Source organism: Notolepis coatsorum (assembly GCF_963971535.1).
Source record: "Notolepis coatsorum genome assembly, chromosome: 5".
Lineage (NCBI taxonomy): Eukaryota > Metazoa > Chordata > Actinopteri > Aulopiformes > Paralepididae > Notolepis > Notolepis coatsorum.
The window spans coordinates 92,356,322-92,375,332 of NC_140169.1; the positions used below are offsets into that span (position 1 = coordinate 92,356,322).

At 42.9% G+C, this 19,011-nt stretch overlaps 1 protein-coding gene across 1 annotated transcript in view; it reads left to right on the top strand.

The window, feature by feature from the left end:
* gtf3c2 (general transcription factor IIIC, polypeptide 2, beta) overlaps positions 1–19,011 on the top strand; it is a 141,854-nt gene that overhangs the window by 45,551 nt on the left and 77,292 nt on the right. The window contains exons 9-12 of the mRNA XM_084314182.1: positions 4,980–5,081; positions 7,294–7,521; positions 7,777–7,888; positions 8,582–8,699. Coding sequence (XP_084170308.1) covers positions 4,980–5,081; positions 7,294–7,521; positions 7,777–7,888; positions 8,582–8,699 — 560 coding nt within the window. The remainder of the gene's footprint in view (positions 1–4,979; positions 5,082–7,293; positions 7,522–7,776; positions 7,889–8,581; positions 8,700–19,011) is intronic.

Here is a 19,011-nt window from a genome sequence, read left to right on the forward strand (position 1 = left end):
GGGGGAATCTTTCGGTAACTCTTGAATATTCCGCTCTTCAAAACCTCTGGCAACCAGTCGGGCTTTAGGCACGATACCCTTGGGAGTGTCTTTAAGACTACAAACCCATCTGGTGGAAATGCATTTCTGCCCTGCATCTTCAACTTCCTCAAATACATTATTATTGTGCCAGCTCTTTATTTCTTCCTGTTTAGCTGCATCAAATGAGATGTCTTTGGTTACAAGTACATCAGCTTCTCTGTCTTCTGTTTCAATGTTGAGATTATCAACCTGTGAGATATCAACTGCTTCCTTTTGCCCATCACTACCATCATTGTCTAGATGTTGCATGTTATACCAGGTTTTATATTTTCCCGTAGCCTTGCCTGATCTCCCTAAGACTCTTGCTTTAAGTAGAGTGTTGTCACCTCTGTTCATATATGTTACCGTCTGTCCTGTTTTTAAACTCACACCTGCAGAAGGGGCAGGATTATTATGGGCATTAGGCCTATGCTCCATTTCAGTTAGAGTTACACCACTCAAAGTGTTTGGTGGATCGATCGCTTCACTTGTACTGGCTTCTTGTTGTTCATGTTCATTCTCTGTATTTTGCTCACTGTCTAAACTACCAGTTGCATTGTTTATACCTTGCTCACTTCCTGCTTCTGTGTCAGCATCAGTTTGTACCATGTGCTCTTCACTAACCTTTGTGTTCACCTTAGAAAGCCTAGAGTGATGCACTCTCACTAAGCAACCACCATGCCTCACAAAAACAACAGCCCCATCCTGACCAATAACTATCCCTGGTCCTTTCCACTCAGTGCATTCAGCTCGTTTGTAATACACCTTGTCACCCATCTCATATTTCTCATCTGTGGGTCTGAGCTGCTTACGTAGTGCTCGTCTTATCCTTTCTGAGCACTCTGCTTCAGTAAATGCTTTTCTAGAGGCATGCAAAGCTGAAATGTGTTCTCCTACTCTAGCACTCATCGTGGTACCTTCTAGCGCAGGTGGTTTATCAACCAGTACAGAAGGTAGGTTGGGGTTCTGGCCAAACACCAGTTGATGAGGACTGTAGCCGTGCACATTGAGCATACTGTTCTTAGCCATGAGAGCCCAGTCCAGGGCTGTTTGCCAGTCACATCCATTTTCCCGTCTGACCTTCAGGATGATGTCGGTGAGGGTCTGATTATGTCTCTCCAGTAGCCCATTGCTCCAGGGGCTGTATCCTGCCGTGGTTTTTGTCTCAATGTTAAAGTTCTCTGCCATGTCACGGAACTCTGCATTGTTGAATTCTCCTCCATTGTCACTGTAAAGTCTCCGTAGCGGGCCATGAACGCTGATCCATGTATGAAGAAAAGAGTTCACTATCACAGAGGAGTTCTTTGTTTTCACAATGCTTCCAGCGCTGAAACGTGTAAACTGGTCAATGACGTGGAGATACCATAAACTTGGTTCCAACTCGTGCAGGTCCACTGCCACCGTTTCATTGTACTCTGAAGCCAGAGGCAAGCCCACAGCAGGCTTCGGCTTGGTCTTGCTGTACCTCTGGCATATGTCACATTCCTGTACTATTTGTTGTAAAATAGTGTCACAATCTTTGTCTTTATTTCCCGAACTACGGAGGAGTCGCTGTAGTCTTTCTGCAGAGGCGTGACCAAACTGTTTGTGTAGTTTCAGGAGAACTTTGTGTTTCTCATTTGAGGTCATATTTTCTGTGACCGTAAGGACCTCATCTTCATCCTGGCTGTTTTCTGTGACTGTAAGGACCTCATCCTTAATCTCAATTTGGTTCATTCCTGTGTCCTTGTCTCTGATATCTATACAGTAGTGTCCTGAACTGGTGAGTTCAAGAGGGATATTCTGTTTAAACATCACAGCGCTATCATTCTCCATGTCCAAGATGGTTCCTGCCCTTTTCAGTGATGTCTTACTCAGAAGTAGTGGGATATCAGCTTTGACTACTTCAGTTTCCACTCGACATTTTGTCAGTCCTATTTTGGCAGGCAGTTTCAGTGTTCTGGAAGAATGCACTATATTTCCATCTCCAAACCGGAATGGTCTGGAGCTTGGGGTTTCACTTTTTACCATCTGGTTCACTTGACTTTGACTGAGACCAGCGACGAAGCTGTCCAACCATTTTTCTCCACACACTGTGCGGGTACATGCAGTGTCAATGATAGCCGTCCCTAAGGACTCAGTTAGGAATACCTCTGTTTCAGACAGTACAGCAGTAAGCAGTGTGATGTCACATTCCTCTACCCTTGTTCGATCTTCAGTTAGCTTTACTTGATCACTACTCTTGTGAGGACAGTCTTTAGCCCAATGGAACGTGCTCTGACATATAGCACATTTTGATCTCTTACCGAACCTATCCAGTGGGTTGGTACCCTGTGACGGTTGCCTTTGTTGTCCAACTTGTCCAAACTGCTGCGTCATTGGACGTCTGAATCTTCCTTGTGAGCGTTGCTCCGTGAATAACGCTTCATTGTTAACGTGTATTCCGTTTGATGTGCCGCCGTGCACTCTCCCACCAAAGATCCTCTTCAGCGCGGACTTCATTGCCGCAAACGTTAAATCTGTACACGCAGTCAGCGCCATTTGTCTATTTTTCTCGTCTAGACAAGCCGTGTCTAAAAGTTTAAAAGCTAACACGGCGTCAGGAAGAGTCATGTCGTACCTTTTCATTCGGTTGTAACGCTGTTCAAAGTCAATCACATAGTCCGCCATGGACACGGAGCTCTCCTTTTTGATACAGTAAAAAAAAGAGTATGCATCGTATGCGCGGTCTCTCTCTTCTTTGAGAAATATGCCATCTAGTTTTGCTAGCAGCGTGTCCATACCATTGTCGGTGTTCAAGTCCAAAGCTGGTATTTCCATAGCGATGTCCCTTGCCCTTCCTTCCAGCCCCAGGACAACGGCGAGGGCTTGTTTCTTCTTATCAAGTTCAGTAACCAGCTTCCAAATGGCCATCTCATTTTTCCAACACTCGTATGGTCGAGACTCGTCGAACTTCGGTGGAACTTTGTAGTTAGCAGTAGCCATCTTCTGCTAACCATCCTCTGCTACCAATGTTAGTCTACTATAAATAAACACGACGTTTATCTTCTGTTTACTTGGTTTATTCAATCAACTTGCATAACACCATTACAGAGCCATTAACGAACAGTAGTACTCCAACTCGAGGTCGACACAGACTAACTGCGCATGCGTTTCACAGCCTCAAGAGGGCAACCTAGACTACCGTATTGCCAGTAGTAGATGCAAAGAGATTCTATGTTAACATTCACATCTTATCACACAGGTTCACATCTTATGACACAGTTCACATCTTATGACATAGGTTCACATCTTATCACATAGGTTCACATCTCATCACACAGGTTCACATCTTATGACATAGGTTCACATCTTATCACACAGGTTCACATCTTATCACACAGTTCACATCTTATGACACAGTTCACATCTTATCACACAGGTTCACATCTTATGACACAGGTTCACATCTTATGACACAGTTCACATCTTATGACACAGTTCACATCTTATCACACAGGTTCACATCTTATCACACAGGTTCACATCTCATCACACAGGTTCACATCTTATGACACAGGTTCACATCTTATGACACAGTTCACATCTTATGACACAGGTTCACATCTTATGACACAGTTCACATCTTATGACACAGTTCACATCTTATGACACAGTTCACATCTTATCACAGGTTCACATCTTATCACACAGTTCACATCTTATGACACAGTTCACATCTTATCGCACAGGTTCACATCTTATGACACAGGTTCACATCTTATGACACAGGATCACATCTTATGACACAGTTCACATCTTATGACACAGGTTCACATTTTATGACACAGGTTCACATCTCATCACACAGGTTCACATCTTATGACACAGGTTCACATCTTATGACACAGGTTCACATTTTATCACACAGGTTCACATCTCATCACACAGGTTCACATCTTATGACACAGGTTCACATCTTATCACACAGGTTCACATCTTATCACACAGGTTCACATCTCATCACACAGGTTCACATCTTATCACACAGGTTCACATCTCATCACACAGTTCACATCTTATCGCACAGGTTCACATCTTATGACACAGGTTCACATCTTATGACACAGGATCACATCTTATGACACAGTTCACATCTTATGACACAGGTTCACATCTTATCACACAGGTTCACATCTTATGACACAGGTTCACATCTTATGACACAGGTTCACATCTTATGACACAGGATCACATCTTATGACACAGGTTCACATCTTATGACACAGGTTCACATCTTATGACACAGGTTCACATCTTATGACACAGGTTCACATCTCATCACACAGGTTCACATCTTATGACACAGGTTCACATCTTATGACACAGGATCACATCTTATGACACAGGTTCACATCTTATGACACAGGATCACATCTTATGACACAGTTCACATCTTATGACACAGGTTTCACATCTTATGACACAGGTTCACATCTTATCACACAGGTTCACATCTTATGACACAGGTTCACATCTTATCACACAGGTTCACATCTCATCACACAGTTCACATCTTATGACACAGGTTCACATCTTATCACACAGGTTCACATCTTATGACACAGGTTCACATCTTATGACACAGGTTCACATCTTATCACACAGTTCACATCTTACGGTTAACCTTCTGTAGTGAAAGGGTTAACCCTTTGTCGTGTGGCAGTGAAAGTGTTAACCTTCTCTGTAGTGTCACGGTGAAAGGGTTAACCATTCTGTAGAGTGGCAGTGAAAGGGTTAAGGAGAGACTTGTTCATATTCACACACCCATTTGGAGCTGCACAGTATTGTGAATTCTGTTTTAGGGTGGGTTTCCGCTTCAAGTGGCAGGCTAAGCCCATGAAGCAAAATGTCCGTGCAGCACACGCCTGTGGATTTATAAACCATTGCATGTCTTCCAGTGAGTCTGAGCAGTACCTGCCCCAGGAGCCTCGGTCAGCGGCCTTCAAGGTGTCCAGAGAACGCGTCAAAGGGGAGGACACGCCTCTACAGAGACTACCCAGGTCAGTTTAGATTGGATTGGATTCATGTCATCATACAGCACAAGTACAGTACAACGAAAAGAAGTTTGGCATCCAACCAGAGTGCAAATGTAACTGTAAAGTGCAATAGTAATATACAATGTACAGGTGATTTAAAATGGATATAAAGATATAAAGTACGACTGAGTGTTGTGCTAATCATGTATGTATAGAATAGTAGTATTAATTTGTACAGTGATACAGGTGTAAAGACACTATAATAATAATAATTCATTTTATTTATATAGCGCTTCTCAATGATCCGAAGTCGCTGAACTACTAGTCTTACTGGCCAGCAGTGTAACTAGGAAGAGTAGGTGAGGGATGTGCTGTCAATCGATTACAATATTTAATCGTGATTAATCGCATGATTGTCCATAGTTAACTCGCGGTTAATAGCAAATTAATCGCATTTAAAAAAAATAATAATTATCATTTGTATCTACCTTAAACGGATCTTTTTCAAGTTCCAAGTTTTAATACTCTTATCAACATGAGAGTCAACAAATGCTTGCTTTATGCAGCCATTTAACACAAAAGGTTGACCCTCATGCATTGCAAATTTGCAACAAATTCAAAACAGAGTGATGCACAAAATAACTTTAGGAACTTGTTACATTCACCTACACAAGGGCTGAGAACTCACCCCCCCCCCCCTCTCTCTCTCTCTCACACACACTCTCTCCCAGCTCTCTTTCTCTCTTGCCCCTTCCTCATCTCTCTCACCCCCTCTCTCTCTATATATATCTCACACACACACACTTCAGAAACAAAGATAGTATCAATGAGAGCATCAATAATACACCTGAGTGAAGTCTAGTAAAAAAAATAATTTAAAAGATTAAACTTTGTTTTTGTTTTTTAAAGTTAATCGTGAGTTAAAAAGAATAGTGGCGTTAATAGAATCGGGCGATAACGCGTTATTAACTTTGACAGCCTTAAGATATATAGTATCTACAGATATGTGACAAGGGTTATATGCAGGCATGTAGACATAATATGGATATATATATATATATATATATATATATATATATATATATATATATATATATATTAGTGCTGTCAGGCGATTAAAAAAATTAATCTAATTAATTACAGGATTTGTAATTAATTAATCTAATTAATCGCATTTTAATCGCATTACCATTTTATGCCTCATATTCTATATTCTATAATCATATTTCAAATTGCATGTGTCCGGATGGCAGAATTCAGTACTGTATATAGTACAAAACCTTCTGTTTAATCATCTTCCATCTATTAATTTGCTTAGATTTTTCAGGTCTGGTCAATTTGAGCATGGTGTTATTCACAGTCAAAGATAAAAAAAAATTATTGATATTCTCATTTGGTTCATTACAATTTACTCAAAATAAAATGTTCATTCAATCAATCACCGCGCAGATTGATTGATTGAATGAAAATGTTATTAACAGGATTGCAGAATGGGTACAATACAGTACGGCTCAATACACACAATTGTTAAGGGAATGCAGACCAGAAAAAGACTTTCGTCTTGTTTACATCAGGGTCCCCCATTTTCAATTCATAATGAATTGTAAGTAAGGGTGCAACTTGCACCGTGCAATCCATTCTTTGTGGATCTAGCCCACAGTATTTCTGACACTGGGAATACATTCCCTGAGATTCATAGATGTCCCTAGAATCAGATACCAAGAACATGCAAATGGACCATATTAAAAAAAATCTGTAAATGTGTATTCTACATGCTTATGGAATGAATGAGATACAAAAAAAATATTATTTAAAAAAAAAAAAAAAAAAAATTTTTGGAATTAATTTTGAGTTAATTTTCATAACGCGATTATTTGCTGTGTAATTAATTAATCTAATTAACGCGATAAACTGACAGCCCTAATATATATATATATACGGTTATATAAGAATATATACGAGTTATATGGGTAGACTAGTATAAGGTGGGTAGTTGTGATTATTATGATTACTATGATCACAGTGTAGTGCAGTTGTAGACAGTGAATTATTTTAGTAGGTATTATATTAGCATTAGATCGAGTGCTTATCATTTTAAATCTAATGCTTACCATTATTATGTGCTTATCATTGTTCAGGAAATAACTCACTCAGCAAAGTATTGGGCGACTAAGACTGACTTAGCCCTACAAGCTTGTCATACCTTTTATAACTTTTAAACCCTTGTCCTGAACAGGTTCAAGGGCCTGCCTGCGCACCTGAAGTGTTGGGACATGTTGTTCTTCGCGGGGGGTCCGGTCTGGGCCCTGGACTGGTGCCCCTGCCCCGACGGAGCCGACAACAGGCAGTACCTGGCAGTCGCCTGTCACAGAGGCATGGATGACCAGCACTATGTCAACCAGCTCTACACTGAGCCTGGTCTCCTGCAGCTCTGGGACGTAGGCAAACTGGAGCTTGATACCAGGTAGGGATTACACACTGATACACACACACACTCTCTCTCTCTCTCTCTCTCTCTCTCTCTCTCTCTCTATATATATATATATATATATATATATATATATATATATATATATATATATATATATATATATATCTCTTGTCTGTCTGTCTGTCTGTCTATCTATCTCTATCTCTTAATATATCCCTCTCTCTCTGTCTCTCTACCTCCCTCTCCCTCTCCCTGTCTCTCTCTTTCTCTCTCTCCCTCTGTCTCCAGACCAGCTTCTTGTCCTGTTCTATCCTATGGTGTGGCTGTGGACAGGGGCTTCATCTGGACCCTGAAGTGGTGTCCTGCTGGAGCCTGGGAGCTGCCTGCCACCGACAGGAAGGTAGAGTAATAAAAAACACCCCGACAATGTGTTAAATACTTGGGCTGTGCGTTGGACAGATCCCTGACTGAAGAGATGACTGAAGACGTACAAAGAGTTATTACAAGGTGAACCAGAAAAGCACATTTCTGGTGTAAAAGGCCCAATGTTTGGATTCAGATTCAGATTTCTTTATTCGCCATTTTGTACAGGTACAAAATGGAACGTGATTTGACATTACAGTGCATGATTGATATTTTCACAGATGGGAACAACATGATAATAATAATGATAAATAAATAAGTAAGTGCAATACAGGACAGAACAGTGAGACAACAATAAGACAGTAAAGTGCAGTGGTGGGGGACATGGAAACAGTGCAGCAGAGTTCAAGTCCAGAGGTCCAGCCCTAGCAGCTCGCCATAGAGGGGGGGGGGGGGGGGGGGGGGGGGGGGGCAGGGGGACACCTGACTTGTTTACCAGGCGAGCTGCTGAGGGGAAGAAGCTGAGTCTATGGCGGGACTTTAATGTCTTGGGCAGCCGTAGCCGCCTGCCGTGGGGGAGCATGGTGAAGAGGTCGTGACCCGGGTGGGCGGTGGGGTCTGCCATGATCTTCCTCGCCCTCCTCAAGGCCCTGGAGGAATGTAGGAAACCCTGAAAATGTTCCCATAATGTTGGGCGTGTTCCTTTTAATGCTTCTGATCTCTGTCCCAGGCTCCTCTCCTGCCCAGACTGGGTGTGTTGGCGGTGGCCACCTCCAATGGAGTCATCACCGTCTATAGCCTGCCCCACCCGGACGCCCTGCAGGCCCGCGGGAAGCCACCTGACTCAGGTAGGACAGGGAGTAGAAATCAAACGCACCTTAAACTCCTGAGACAGATGGCTTGTGTCGTTGAACAAATGACTTGGTTCACACTACAATCTGCCTGAAACAGGTAGGGGAGTATAAATGGAACATGTTCTACTTCAGACAGCTGGTGGAAGGAAACAAGCTGAGACAGACGTGACAATAGGAACCAAAGAAGAAGAGTAGATCGAAAATACAAGGCTACACACTTAGAGTAATACTACTACTACTACTACTGCTACTACTACTACTACTACTACTACTACTAACACTACTACTACTAGAAGTAGAAGTCTTTATTTGTCATCAGATTAACACACACACACATGCGATGGGCGACCCACAGGAACACGCACATGCACTGAGTCGCTGACAAAATGTTCTCTGCACCTCCCATCCCGTCGTCCTTCCCCCCAAGGGCAGCCGGGAGCAGACAAGAGTGCTTAAAGCCCATTGGATGCAGTACATGACGCGATACACAAGATACCAAGTTTTTATTTAATCCCTATCAAGGACACCTCACGTTCCACAGCAGGCAGTTGATGTTTTGCCTCACTAGGGGGCAGTGTTCTCTTTCTCAAGTCTGAAGTCAAGCCAGAAGTGAATTATTTAGACTAGGCTTCAGTTTGATTCCTCTCCACTACGCCCTGCTCTTCTCTCTTCTTCCTTACCCCCTTTTCCATCTAGGGAAGCACCCATCCCATAATACTTTTCACCCTTGATACAGAGTCCAAGTGTGCTAAACTTAATGTGTCTGTCAATTCCAAGTATTGGTCCAATGTATTACTTTTACTGAACAGTATAGACTTTACCATCACGCTGGTAAAGGATTGAGATAAAATGAACATGCCATATTATGAGAAGTATATATTTGATTGTGTGCTGTCCCTGTCAAATAAATACATGTTGCTACATTCATATTACAGCAGAAACAGTACTTACAGAACCATTTAAGGCCTTCATATTACAGCAGAAAAAGTACAGAACCATTTAAGGCCTTCATATTACAGCAGAAACAGTACAGAACCATTTAAGGCCTTCATATTACAGCAGAAACAGTACAGAACCATTTAAGGCCTTCATATTACAGCAGAAATAGTACAGAACCTTTTCGAAAATGTTTCCAAGATGTTTTGCAAGACTGTGACTGAGGCCATGTCCACACAATACACGGATATTTCTGAAAACCCATTTTTCAACCCTCCATTTAAAAATAAACCCTGTCCACAACAACAGCATTTTAAATGTCTCTGTCCACACAACAATGCAAAAAGGCATATACTGTACGTAGAAACTGACCTGATGGCAGGCTGCAGGGATCTCTCCATGAATGAATGAATGAAAACTTTATTTAACAGATTGCAGAATGGGTACAATACATCACTCCATTCTGATTGACAAGCTAAAAGCAATCGGTTTTGATAGTCTATCAGTGAGCTGGATGCAATCCTACCTTGAGGGGAGGGAACAGATGGTGGAGGTAAACGGTACCCTACCCCCCCCCCCCCTCACAGTGAGCTGTGGTGTTCCACAAGGAAGCATACTAGGACCGCTACTGTTCCTAATTTATGCAAATGACATGTCATCAGCTTGTGACTGCAACTTGTTCCTGTTTGCGGACGAGAACAAGAACAAGTTACAGGTTGAAAAAAAAACCTCAGCTCGGAACTAGGCAAAATCTGCATATGGCTCGCTGATAACAAACTATCATTACACATGGGCAAAACAGAGTCCATTCTCTTCGGCTCAAATAATAAACTCAGCAAGACCAACGGCTTCTCAGTTACAGTGGGTGACAATTAGGGATGCACCGATATGAAAATTTGCCACCGATACCGATTGTTCAACTAACACAAACATTTTAACTACTGTATATTTGTGTTACAAATTGTGCTCACCGATATGAACATAGGCCTCTTTCCTTACTTAAAAAAAGGAAACATCAAGAAATAGCACTATCTCTCTCCCAGTATGTTCTGCAGGGCTGCAGCTAGATACTAGTTCTCCCAGCATGGTCTACCTGCTGGGCTGCAGCTAGATACTATTGTCTCAACCAATGAATTTTTTATTGACAGTCGATTCTGCCAATTACGTCACACACCGCTTGCACCCGCCTCTGCTGTTAACACCAATCGGCAAGCGCGTATACATTTTTTACTTCGGCTTTTGTCCGCCATTGATTTTGAGTTGACGAGAGCTTTTCTACAACAACAACAACAATGGCGGCGCGGCTGACGTTTAGCTTTTAGCTCCGCAGGATGACTTAAATGAGGCATAATGATTTTACTGCAACTAATGTTATAATAAAACAAAGCCTTTCTATACATGTGTCTGATTGAAAACGTTATTAACAGATTGCAGAATGGGTAAAACTCAGGGCTCTGTGAGCAACGGAAGGAACTGAGCTAGTATGAACGCTTGCTACGTTCGGGTAAATAATATGCTGATGTTATTGAACGTGTAACACTAACTATATAACGTTAATGCCACAAAACGAATGCCTTGTTAATCATAAGTAGTAACTTTGATGCAGTAGCTTGTGTGTGTGTGTGTGTGGGGGGGACTGGGGACGGCGTTGTGCAGGTCGCGAGTGAACTTTTTTTTGTCTTGACGCTACACAAATTGATGGATATTTATCGGCTACTGCCATCGGCACATTCGAGCTTATCGGCCGATAGGCCGATTGCAGTCAACAAGGCACTTATCGGCCGATACCGATACCCGACCGATACATCGGTGCACCCCTAGTGACAATATTGTCACAAGGAAAGATGAAATTACCTACCTGGGTTCCATCCTAGAGGCTAATCTCTCCTGTGACAAAATGGCATCCAATGTAATAAAAAAAGTCAACCAACGAACTCTATTCTTGTACCGGATCTCCTCTCTGGTAAACAAGAATACCCTGAAGACTCTAGCAGGAGCACTCATTCAAGGGTACTACGACTATGCTTGCACCTCATGGTACCAAAGCACCTCAAAGGCGCTAAAAACAAAATTACAAACATCTCCAAACAAACTGGTCAGACTACTGCTTGACCTTACTCCTAGAACCCACCTCACCCCTGCCCACTTTGACAACCTAGGATGGCTTAGAGTAGACGACAGAGTACAGCAACTTGCAATGGGCCTGGTCTACAAGATACACTACACGACCAAGGTACCCATGTACATGTCAAAATACTTCTCAAAGGTCAGTGAATACCACGACCAGAACACCAGAGGGAGCTCCACAAATCATGTTAAACCCAGATTCGGCTCAAACAAGGGACTAAACACGTTCTAAATAGACTCACAAGCGAAGAACATGTTACAGGACTATGCTTTGGGGACTGAGGTGCCTGATAATAGGGATCCTTTCCCTCAGCTGGGTCTTGAAGTAGAGTTGATCTTGCAGGGAGCACTGGCAGTCAACAGTGTTGATGTGGGAGACTGCAGGTGATTTTTGGTGCGTTACAAGCATTACAAGCAAACATTTTCGTCAAATGTAATGAGATTTGGTCAGTTAGGAGTTTTGTTTTTGGAGCTGGTTACAGGAGGAAAAATGCAGCAAAATGGCAACTTCTGAATTGTGTAGTGGGACAAGCCACGTTGTGCATATATAAAAGTAGGAAAAGCTGTATGGAAAAGGGTTCAGGGGCAGATTTGATTCCTCTGTTCATTGCTCTGGTGAAAGCGAGAATCAGAGTGGATTTTAGTTTGTCTTTCTTCTGATGAAGAATGTAGAAGAGTTAATTTCATGGTGGTGCTATAATGAAGCCATTATACTGAAAATGTGTTGAGTCATTGAGGAGGAATTGGTTTTTAATTCCATTTTTGCATAGCTTTTAATGCTGTCGAGTTTGTTCTTGTGGATTGTGAGATATTTGTATTGATGAATTACATTTGTATTGGTAAATAAAGGTGTGTTCAAAAAAATCTCTATGGATGTATCGTTCCCCTCTCTCTTCTCTCTCTGTCCTGCTCGCTCTCTCTCTTCCTCTCTCTCTTCTCTGTCCTGCTCTCTATGGATGTATCATTCCAATTCAATTGAATTCAATTCAAATGGGCTTTATTGACATGGGTCGTTTACATTGCCAAACAAAACAATCAAACAGAGAAACCTATGGAGGTATCATTCCTCTCTCTCTCTTCTCTCTCTCTGTCCTGCTCTCTCTAGGGATGTATGATTCCCCTCTCTCTCTCTCTCTCTCTCTCTCTCTCTCTCTCTCTCTCTCTCTCTCTCTCTCTCTCTCTCTCTCTCTCTCTCTCCCCCCAAGGGGATCAATAAAGGAATATCTTATCTTATCATCTCTCTCTATGGAGGTATCATTCCTCTCTCTCTTCTCTCTCTCTGTCCTGCTCTCTCTAGGGAGGTATCATTCCTCTCTATCCCTCTCTTCTCTCTCTGCCCTGCTATCTCCAGGGATGTATCATTCCCTCTCTCTCTCTCTCTCTCTCTCTCTCTCTCTCTCTCTATCCCTCTCTCTCTCTCTCTCTCTCTCTCTCTCTCTCTCTCTCTCTCTCTCTCTCTCTCTCTCTCTCTCTCTCTCTCTCTCTCTCTCTCTCTCTCTCTCTCTCTCTCTCTCTCTCTTCTCTCTCTCTCTCTCTGTCCTGCTCTCTCTATGGATGTATAATTCCTCTCTCTCCCCCTCTCTCTGTCCTGCTCTCTATGGATGTATAATTCCTCTCTCTCTCTCTCTCTCTCTCTCTCTCTCTCTCTCTCTCTCTCTCTCTCTCTCTCTCTCTCTCTCTCTCTCTCTCTCTCTCTCTCTCTCTCTCTCTCTCTGCTCTCTCTATGGATGTATAATTTCTCTCTCTCTCTCTCTCTCTCTCTCTCTCTCTGCCCCCCCTCTCTCTCCAGGGATGTACCAATCACCCCCCATCCCCCCCCTCTCTCTCTGTCCCTGCCCTCTCTTTCTCTCCAGGGGTGTATCACACCCCCCCCCCTCTCTCTGTCCAGGGATGTTATGATGCAGTGGTCGCTCCTGGCTAGAGTTGGGTATTGTTACTGATACCGACATACAGAACCAATAGGTGCTTTGCATTTGATACCAACAGATGCATTTGATACCAACAGATGCATTTGATACCAACAGATTGCTGGTGAGGACAGGCCTTCGGCTCCATGGCTGAAAGGCACCATGATGTACCCAAAGAGCTTTGTGTTGATGTTGGATACATTGGCAGTGATGTGTTGGCAGTGTTGGCTGCCACTGTTATTAGTATTATTATTATTATTATTATTATTATTATTATTATTATTATTATTATTATTATTATTATTATTATTATTATTATTATTATTATTATTAGTAGTAGTAGTAGTAGTAGTATTATTTACCTCTGTAAGACTCACTAGTTTCTGCCCTGTACAACCACAGTCTGACACTGTTGACCACTAGGAGCTGCCCAGTACAACCACAGCCTGACACTGTTGACCACTAGGAGCTGCCCAGTACAACCACAGTCTGACACTGTTGACCACTAGGAGCTGCCCAGTACAACCACAGTCTGACACTGTTGACCACTAGGAGCTGCCCAGTACAACCACAGCCTGACACTGTTGACCACTAGGAGCTGCCCAGTACAACCACAGTCTGACACTGTTGACCACTAGGAGCTGCCCAGTACAACCACAGCCTGACACTGTTGACCCACTAGGAGCTGCCCAGTACAACCACAGCCTGACACTGTTGACCACTAGGAGCTGCCCAGTACAACCACAGTCTGACACTGTTGACCACTAGGAGCTGCCCAGTACAACCACAGTCTGACACTGTTGACCACTAGGAGCTGCCCAGTACAACCACAGCCTGACACTGTTGACCACTAGGAGCTGCCCAGTACAACCACAGTCTGACACTGTTGACCACTAGGAGCTGCCCAGTACAACCACAGCCTGACACTGTTGACCCACTAGGAGCTGCCCAGTACAACCACAGTCTGACACTGTTGACCACTAGGAGCTGCCCAGTACAACCACAATCTGACACTGTTGACCACTAGGAGCTGCCCAGTATAACCACAGTCTGACACTGTTGACCACTAGGAGCTGCCCAGTATAACCACAGTCTGACACTGTTGACCACTAGGAGCTGCCCAGTACAACCACAGCCTGACACTGTTGACCACTAGGAGCTGCCCAGTACAACCACAGTCTGACACTGTTGACCACTAGGAGCTGCCCAGTACAACCACAATCTGACACTGTTGACCACTAGGAGCTGCCCAGTATAACCACAGTCTGACACTGTTGACCACTAGGAGCTGCCCAGTACAACCACAGTCTGACACTGTTGACCACTAGGAGCTGCCCAGTACAACCACAGTCTGACACTGTTGACCACTAGGAGCTGCCCAGTACGACCACAGTCTGACACTGTTGACCACTAGGAGCTGCCCAGTATAACCACAGTCTGACACTGTTGACCATTAGGAGCTGCCCAGTACAACCACAGTCTGACGCTGTTGACCAATAGGAGCTGCCCAGTACAACTACAGTCTGACACTGTTGACCACTAGGAGCTGCCCAGTACAACTACAGTCTGACACTGTTGACCACTAGGAGCTGCCCAGTACAACCACAGTCTGACACTGTTGACCACTAGGAGCTGCCCAGTACAACCACAGTCTGACACTGTTGACCATTAGGAGCTGCCCAGTACAACCACAGTCTGACGCTGTTGACCAATAGGAGCTGCCCAGTACAACTACAGTCTGACACTGTTGACCACTAGGAGCTGCCCAGTACAACTACAGTCTGACACTGTTGACCACTAGGAGCTGCCCAGTACAACCACAGTCTGACAATGTTGACCACTAGGAGCTGCCCAGTACAACCACAGTCTGACACTGTTGACCACTAGGAGCTGCCCAGTACGACCACAGCCTGACACTGTTGACCACTAGGAGCTGCCCAGTACAACCACAGTCTGACACTGTTGACCACTAGGAGCTGCCCAGTACAACCACAGTCTGACACTGTTGATCATAAAATGTATTTCAAATTCCAATTTGAATATTGAAATTCGTTCTGACAGCCCTAATGTGTGTGTGTGTGTGTGTGTGTGTGTGTGTGTGTGTGTGTGTGTGTGTGTGTGTGTGTGTGTGTGTGTGTGTGTGTGTGTGTGTGTGTGTGTGTGTGTGTGTGTGTGTGTGTGTGTGTGTGTGTGTGTGTGTGTGTGTGTGTGTGTGTGTGTGGCTAACATTGTGAATATTGTCTCCAGGGGCCTGCAGTTCAGATCATTAACCGTATGAAGACTGGATGAATTAGATTAATGACATGCTTAGCTGGACCATCCATCACTGTATAAAGTATGTGTGTGCGTGTGTGTTCATATCTAGACTATATTAAAAATATAATGTGCCATCTTGCTTCACACACGCACGCATACACTTAATCTTACATCTCTCACTAACATACAATGTACTATAAACACCCTATTTAAACCACGCAACAGCGTTGATTTTGATTAATGGGGTCACTATTCAATTCAAGTAGAGTGTATATATTTATATAGAGTGTATATATTTGTGTGAGTCTTTCCACTTGGCTAATCTGGGCAATCTGTAGGATCGAAAATCAAATTGAATCATAACTTCAAAATCAAAATGTGTGTTGAGTCTGAAAATGTGTATCATTGCACCCCTACGTGTTTTTTCTTACAACATCAAACACTACAGTAGTCCTCTAGCCGTATGGTCAGAGTAACTACATTATACTCTGTTTGGTTTCTAATAGAGGCCTCTTCCACAGAATGTTTGTGTAGTTATCTTTCTTCCAACATGGCTGCCTGTAACGATTGGTTACCACCTTTGGAAAGGAAATGTTTAATTTCGGTTGCCTGGGTCCAGACCTTTTGAATCCGCCTACTTCCAGTCGACTGATTCTGTTCGTCTGGCATTGTGACAATGAAACGGTGGTTTCTCGGTTGAAAAAGCAATTATCCAATGAGCGCCGTGGGGGCAGAGGCTGCTACATTTAATATCGGTATCTGCCCTAAAAATCCAGTATCAGTTGGGCTCCAGTAGAGTGTGTGAATGTGGAACGCTTGAGGTTTCTTCTCCTCGTGCTCTTTTGTTTCCATATTGTTCTTTGTCACGGGTCATTGACCCCGCCCCCCCCCCCTCACACACTTCCCGCCTCCTCTAATGCTCAATGTTATTGGACACAAAGGTTGCAGTTACATTTATACACACGCACACACACACACACGCACACACACAGTATCAATGTATGCCAAGAAACTGCAGTGTCTTGCACTTTTTATATCCAAATACAATCCAAATACAATTCCTGGAATCAATGAGGCTAACTGAAATATGGTTATATTTTTCACTTTGAGATCTAGATTATGTTACAAATAGGCCTACCAGGCTACAGTTGAATTACATTTCTATTTTAATTAAATAATACATTTATTAATTCATTTGTATCTTGTGTAAACAGGACAATTTCATTTAAAATATGTAAATACATACCTACCTTGTTTTATTCAATGTGTTAGTATTACTGGTAGCCTACATTCTGTCAGATAGACTATACTTATTTTCTTTGGCACGCTTTCCATTTACCCACCTGACGGAGAATGTACAGATATACAACATACAGTAACGGAACGTAGACCAATCGCAGTCACTCTTATTGTCTGGGACCAAATACGGCCACGCCCCATTCCCAGTAAAAAGTGGGAATCTCTAGAATGTGTTTTGGGCGACGGTGTTTACGGAAGTGCGAGGGTAGCCTCTCAAGGTGACTATACACAACACTTTCTGTTGTCAGTAGATGGCAGCATTGGTTTAAAATTAAAAGGTGAAAATGTTGAAAACTACAACAATACATTTCCCAAGACCTTTAGCACAGGTCACAGGTCACTGGGACGTGTCTATTCTTTGACGCGATCTGAACAGCGGTAAACTATTAATGCGACCTCAGTACAGTGACCGCGAATGGTAAACTAATTATTAGGGATGCTCGATATTGTCTTTTTTACCGATACCGATATACCGATATTGTCCAACTCTTAATTTCCGATACCGATATCAACCGATATCAACCGATACCGATATATGCAGGGTTTCCCCCCCCAATTTTTTTTTATAATTTCAGGTAATTAACATTACATATCTCTTGTTGTGGAATTAACACAACATTATTCATACTTTTGACAATAAATAAAATCAGAATTTGTTCTTACTTGCTTGCCTGGTTAAATAAAGGTTATAGAAATGTAAAAAAGAAAAATCTTTTGAAAACCGATACCGATATTTTCCGATATCACATTTTAATGCCAATATCGGTCGATAATATCGGTAGGCCGATAATATCGGACATCCCTACTAATTATCTTAACAAAAGTGCATCATTAGCATAATGTTTGTTGTCTAAAGGGAAACAAAATGGTACAATTTAAGATTTTAAATGTTATCCGCATACATAGGACAAATAAAACATCGTTAATTTGTAAGAAACCTCAATGAAAACGGCGCAGGGTAAGTAATATTCGCTATTGTTATGAAAATGTGATAGAATCCTATAAAAATGTGGACGCATTTGGTCACCGTGACGGTATGTAACATACAGTCTTTCCCATCTGTCTCAGAATAGCACTGTTGCCAAAAGAAGAGCTATTTTGTAAATTCTAAATGCTCCAGTTGAAATATATGATGAAGCACTGTGGTATGATATGAAGTGAGAGACTGAGGCAATGAGGTACTGAGAGACTGAGGTATTGAGAGACTGAGGCAATGAGGCACTGAGAGATTGAGGCAATGAGGTACTGAGAGACTGAGGCACTGAGATACTGAGGTACTGAGAGACTGAGGCACTGAGAGACTGAGGTACTGAGAGACTGAGGCAATGAGGCACTGAGAGACTGAGGTACTGAGAGACTGAGGCACTGAGAGACTGAGGTACTGAGAGACTGAGGCACTGAGAGACTGAGGTACTGAGAGACTGAGGCACTGAGAGACTGAGGTACTGAGAGACTGAGGCACTGAGAGACTGAGGTACTGAGAGACTGAGGCACTGAGAGACTGAGTTACTGAGAGACTGAGGCACTGAGAGACTGAGGTACTGAGAGACTGAGAGACTGAGGCACTGAGAGACTGAGGTACTGAGAGACTGAGGCAATGAGGCACTGAGAGACTGAGGTACTGAGAGACTGAGGCAATGAGAGACAGAGACTGAGGCAATGAGAGACAGAGACTGAGGTACTGAGAGACTGAGGCAATGAGAGACTGAGGCACTGAGAGACTGAGAGACTGAGAGACTGAGGTACTGAGAGACTGAAAAACAACATCAGCAAAACAAAAG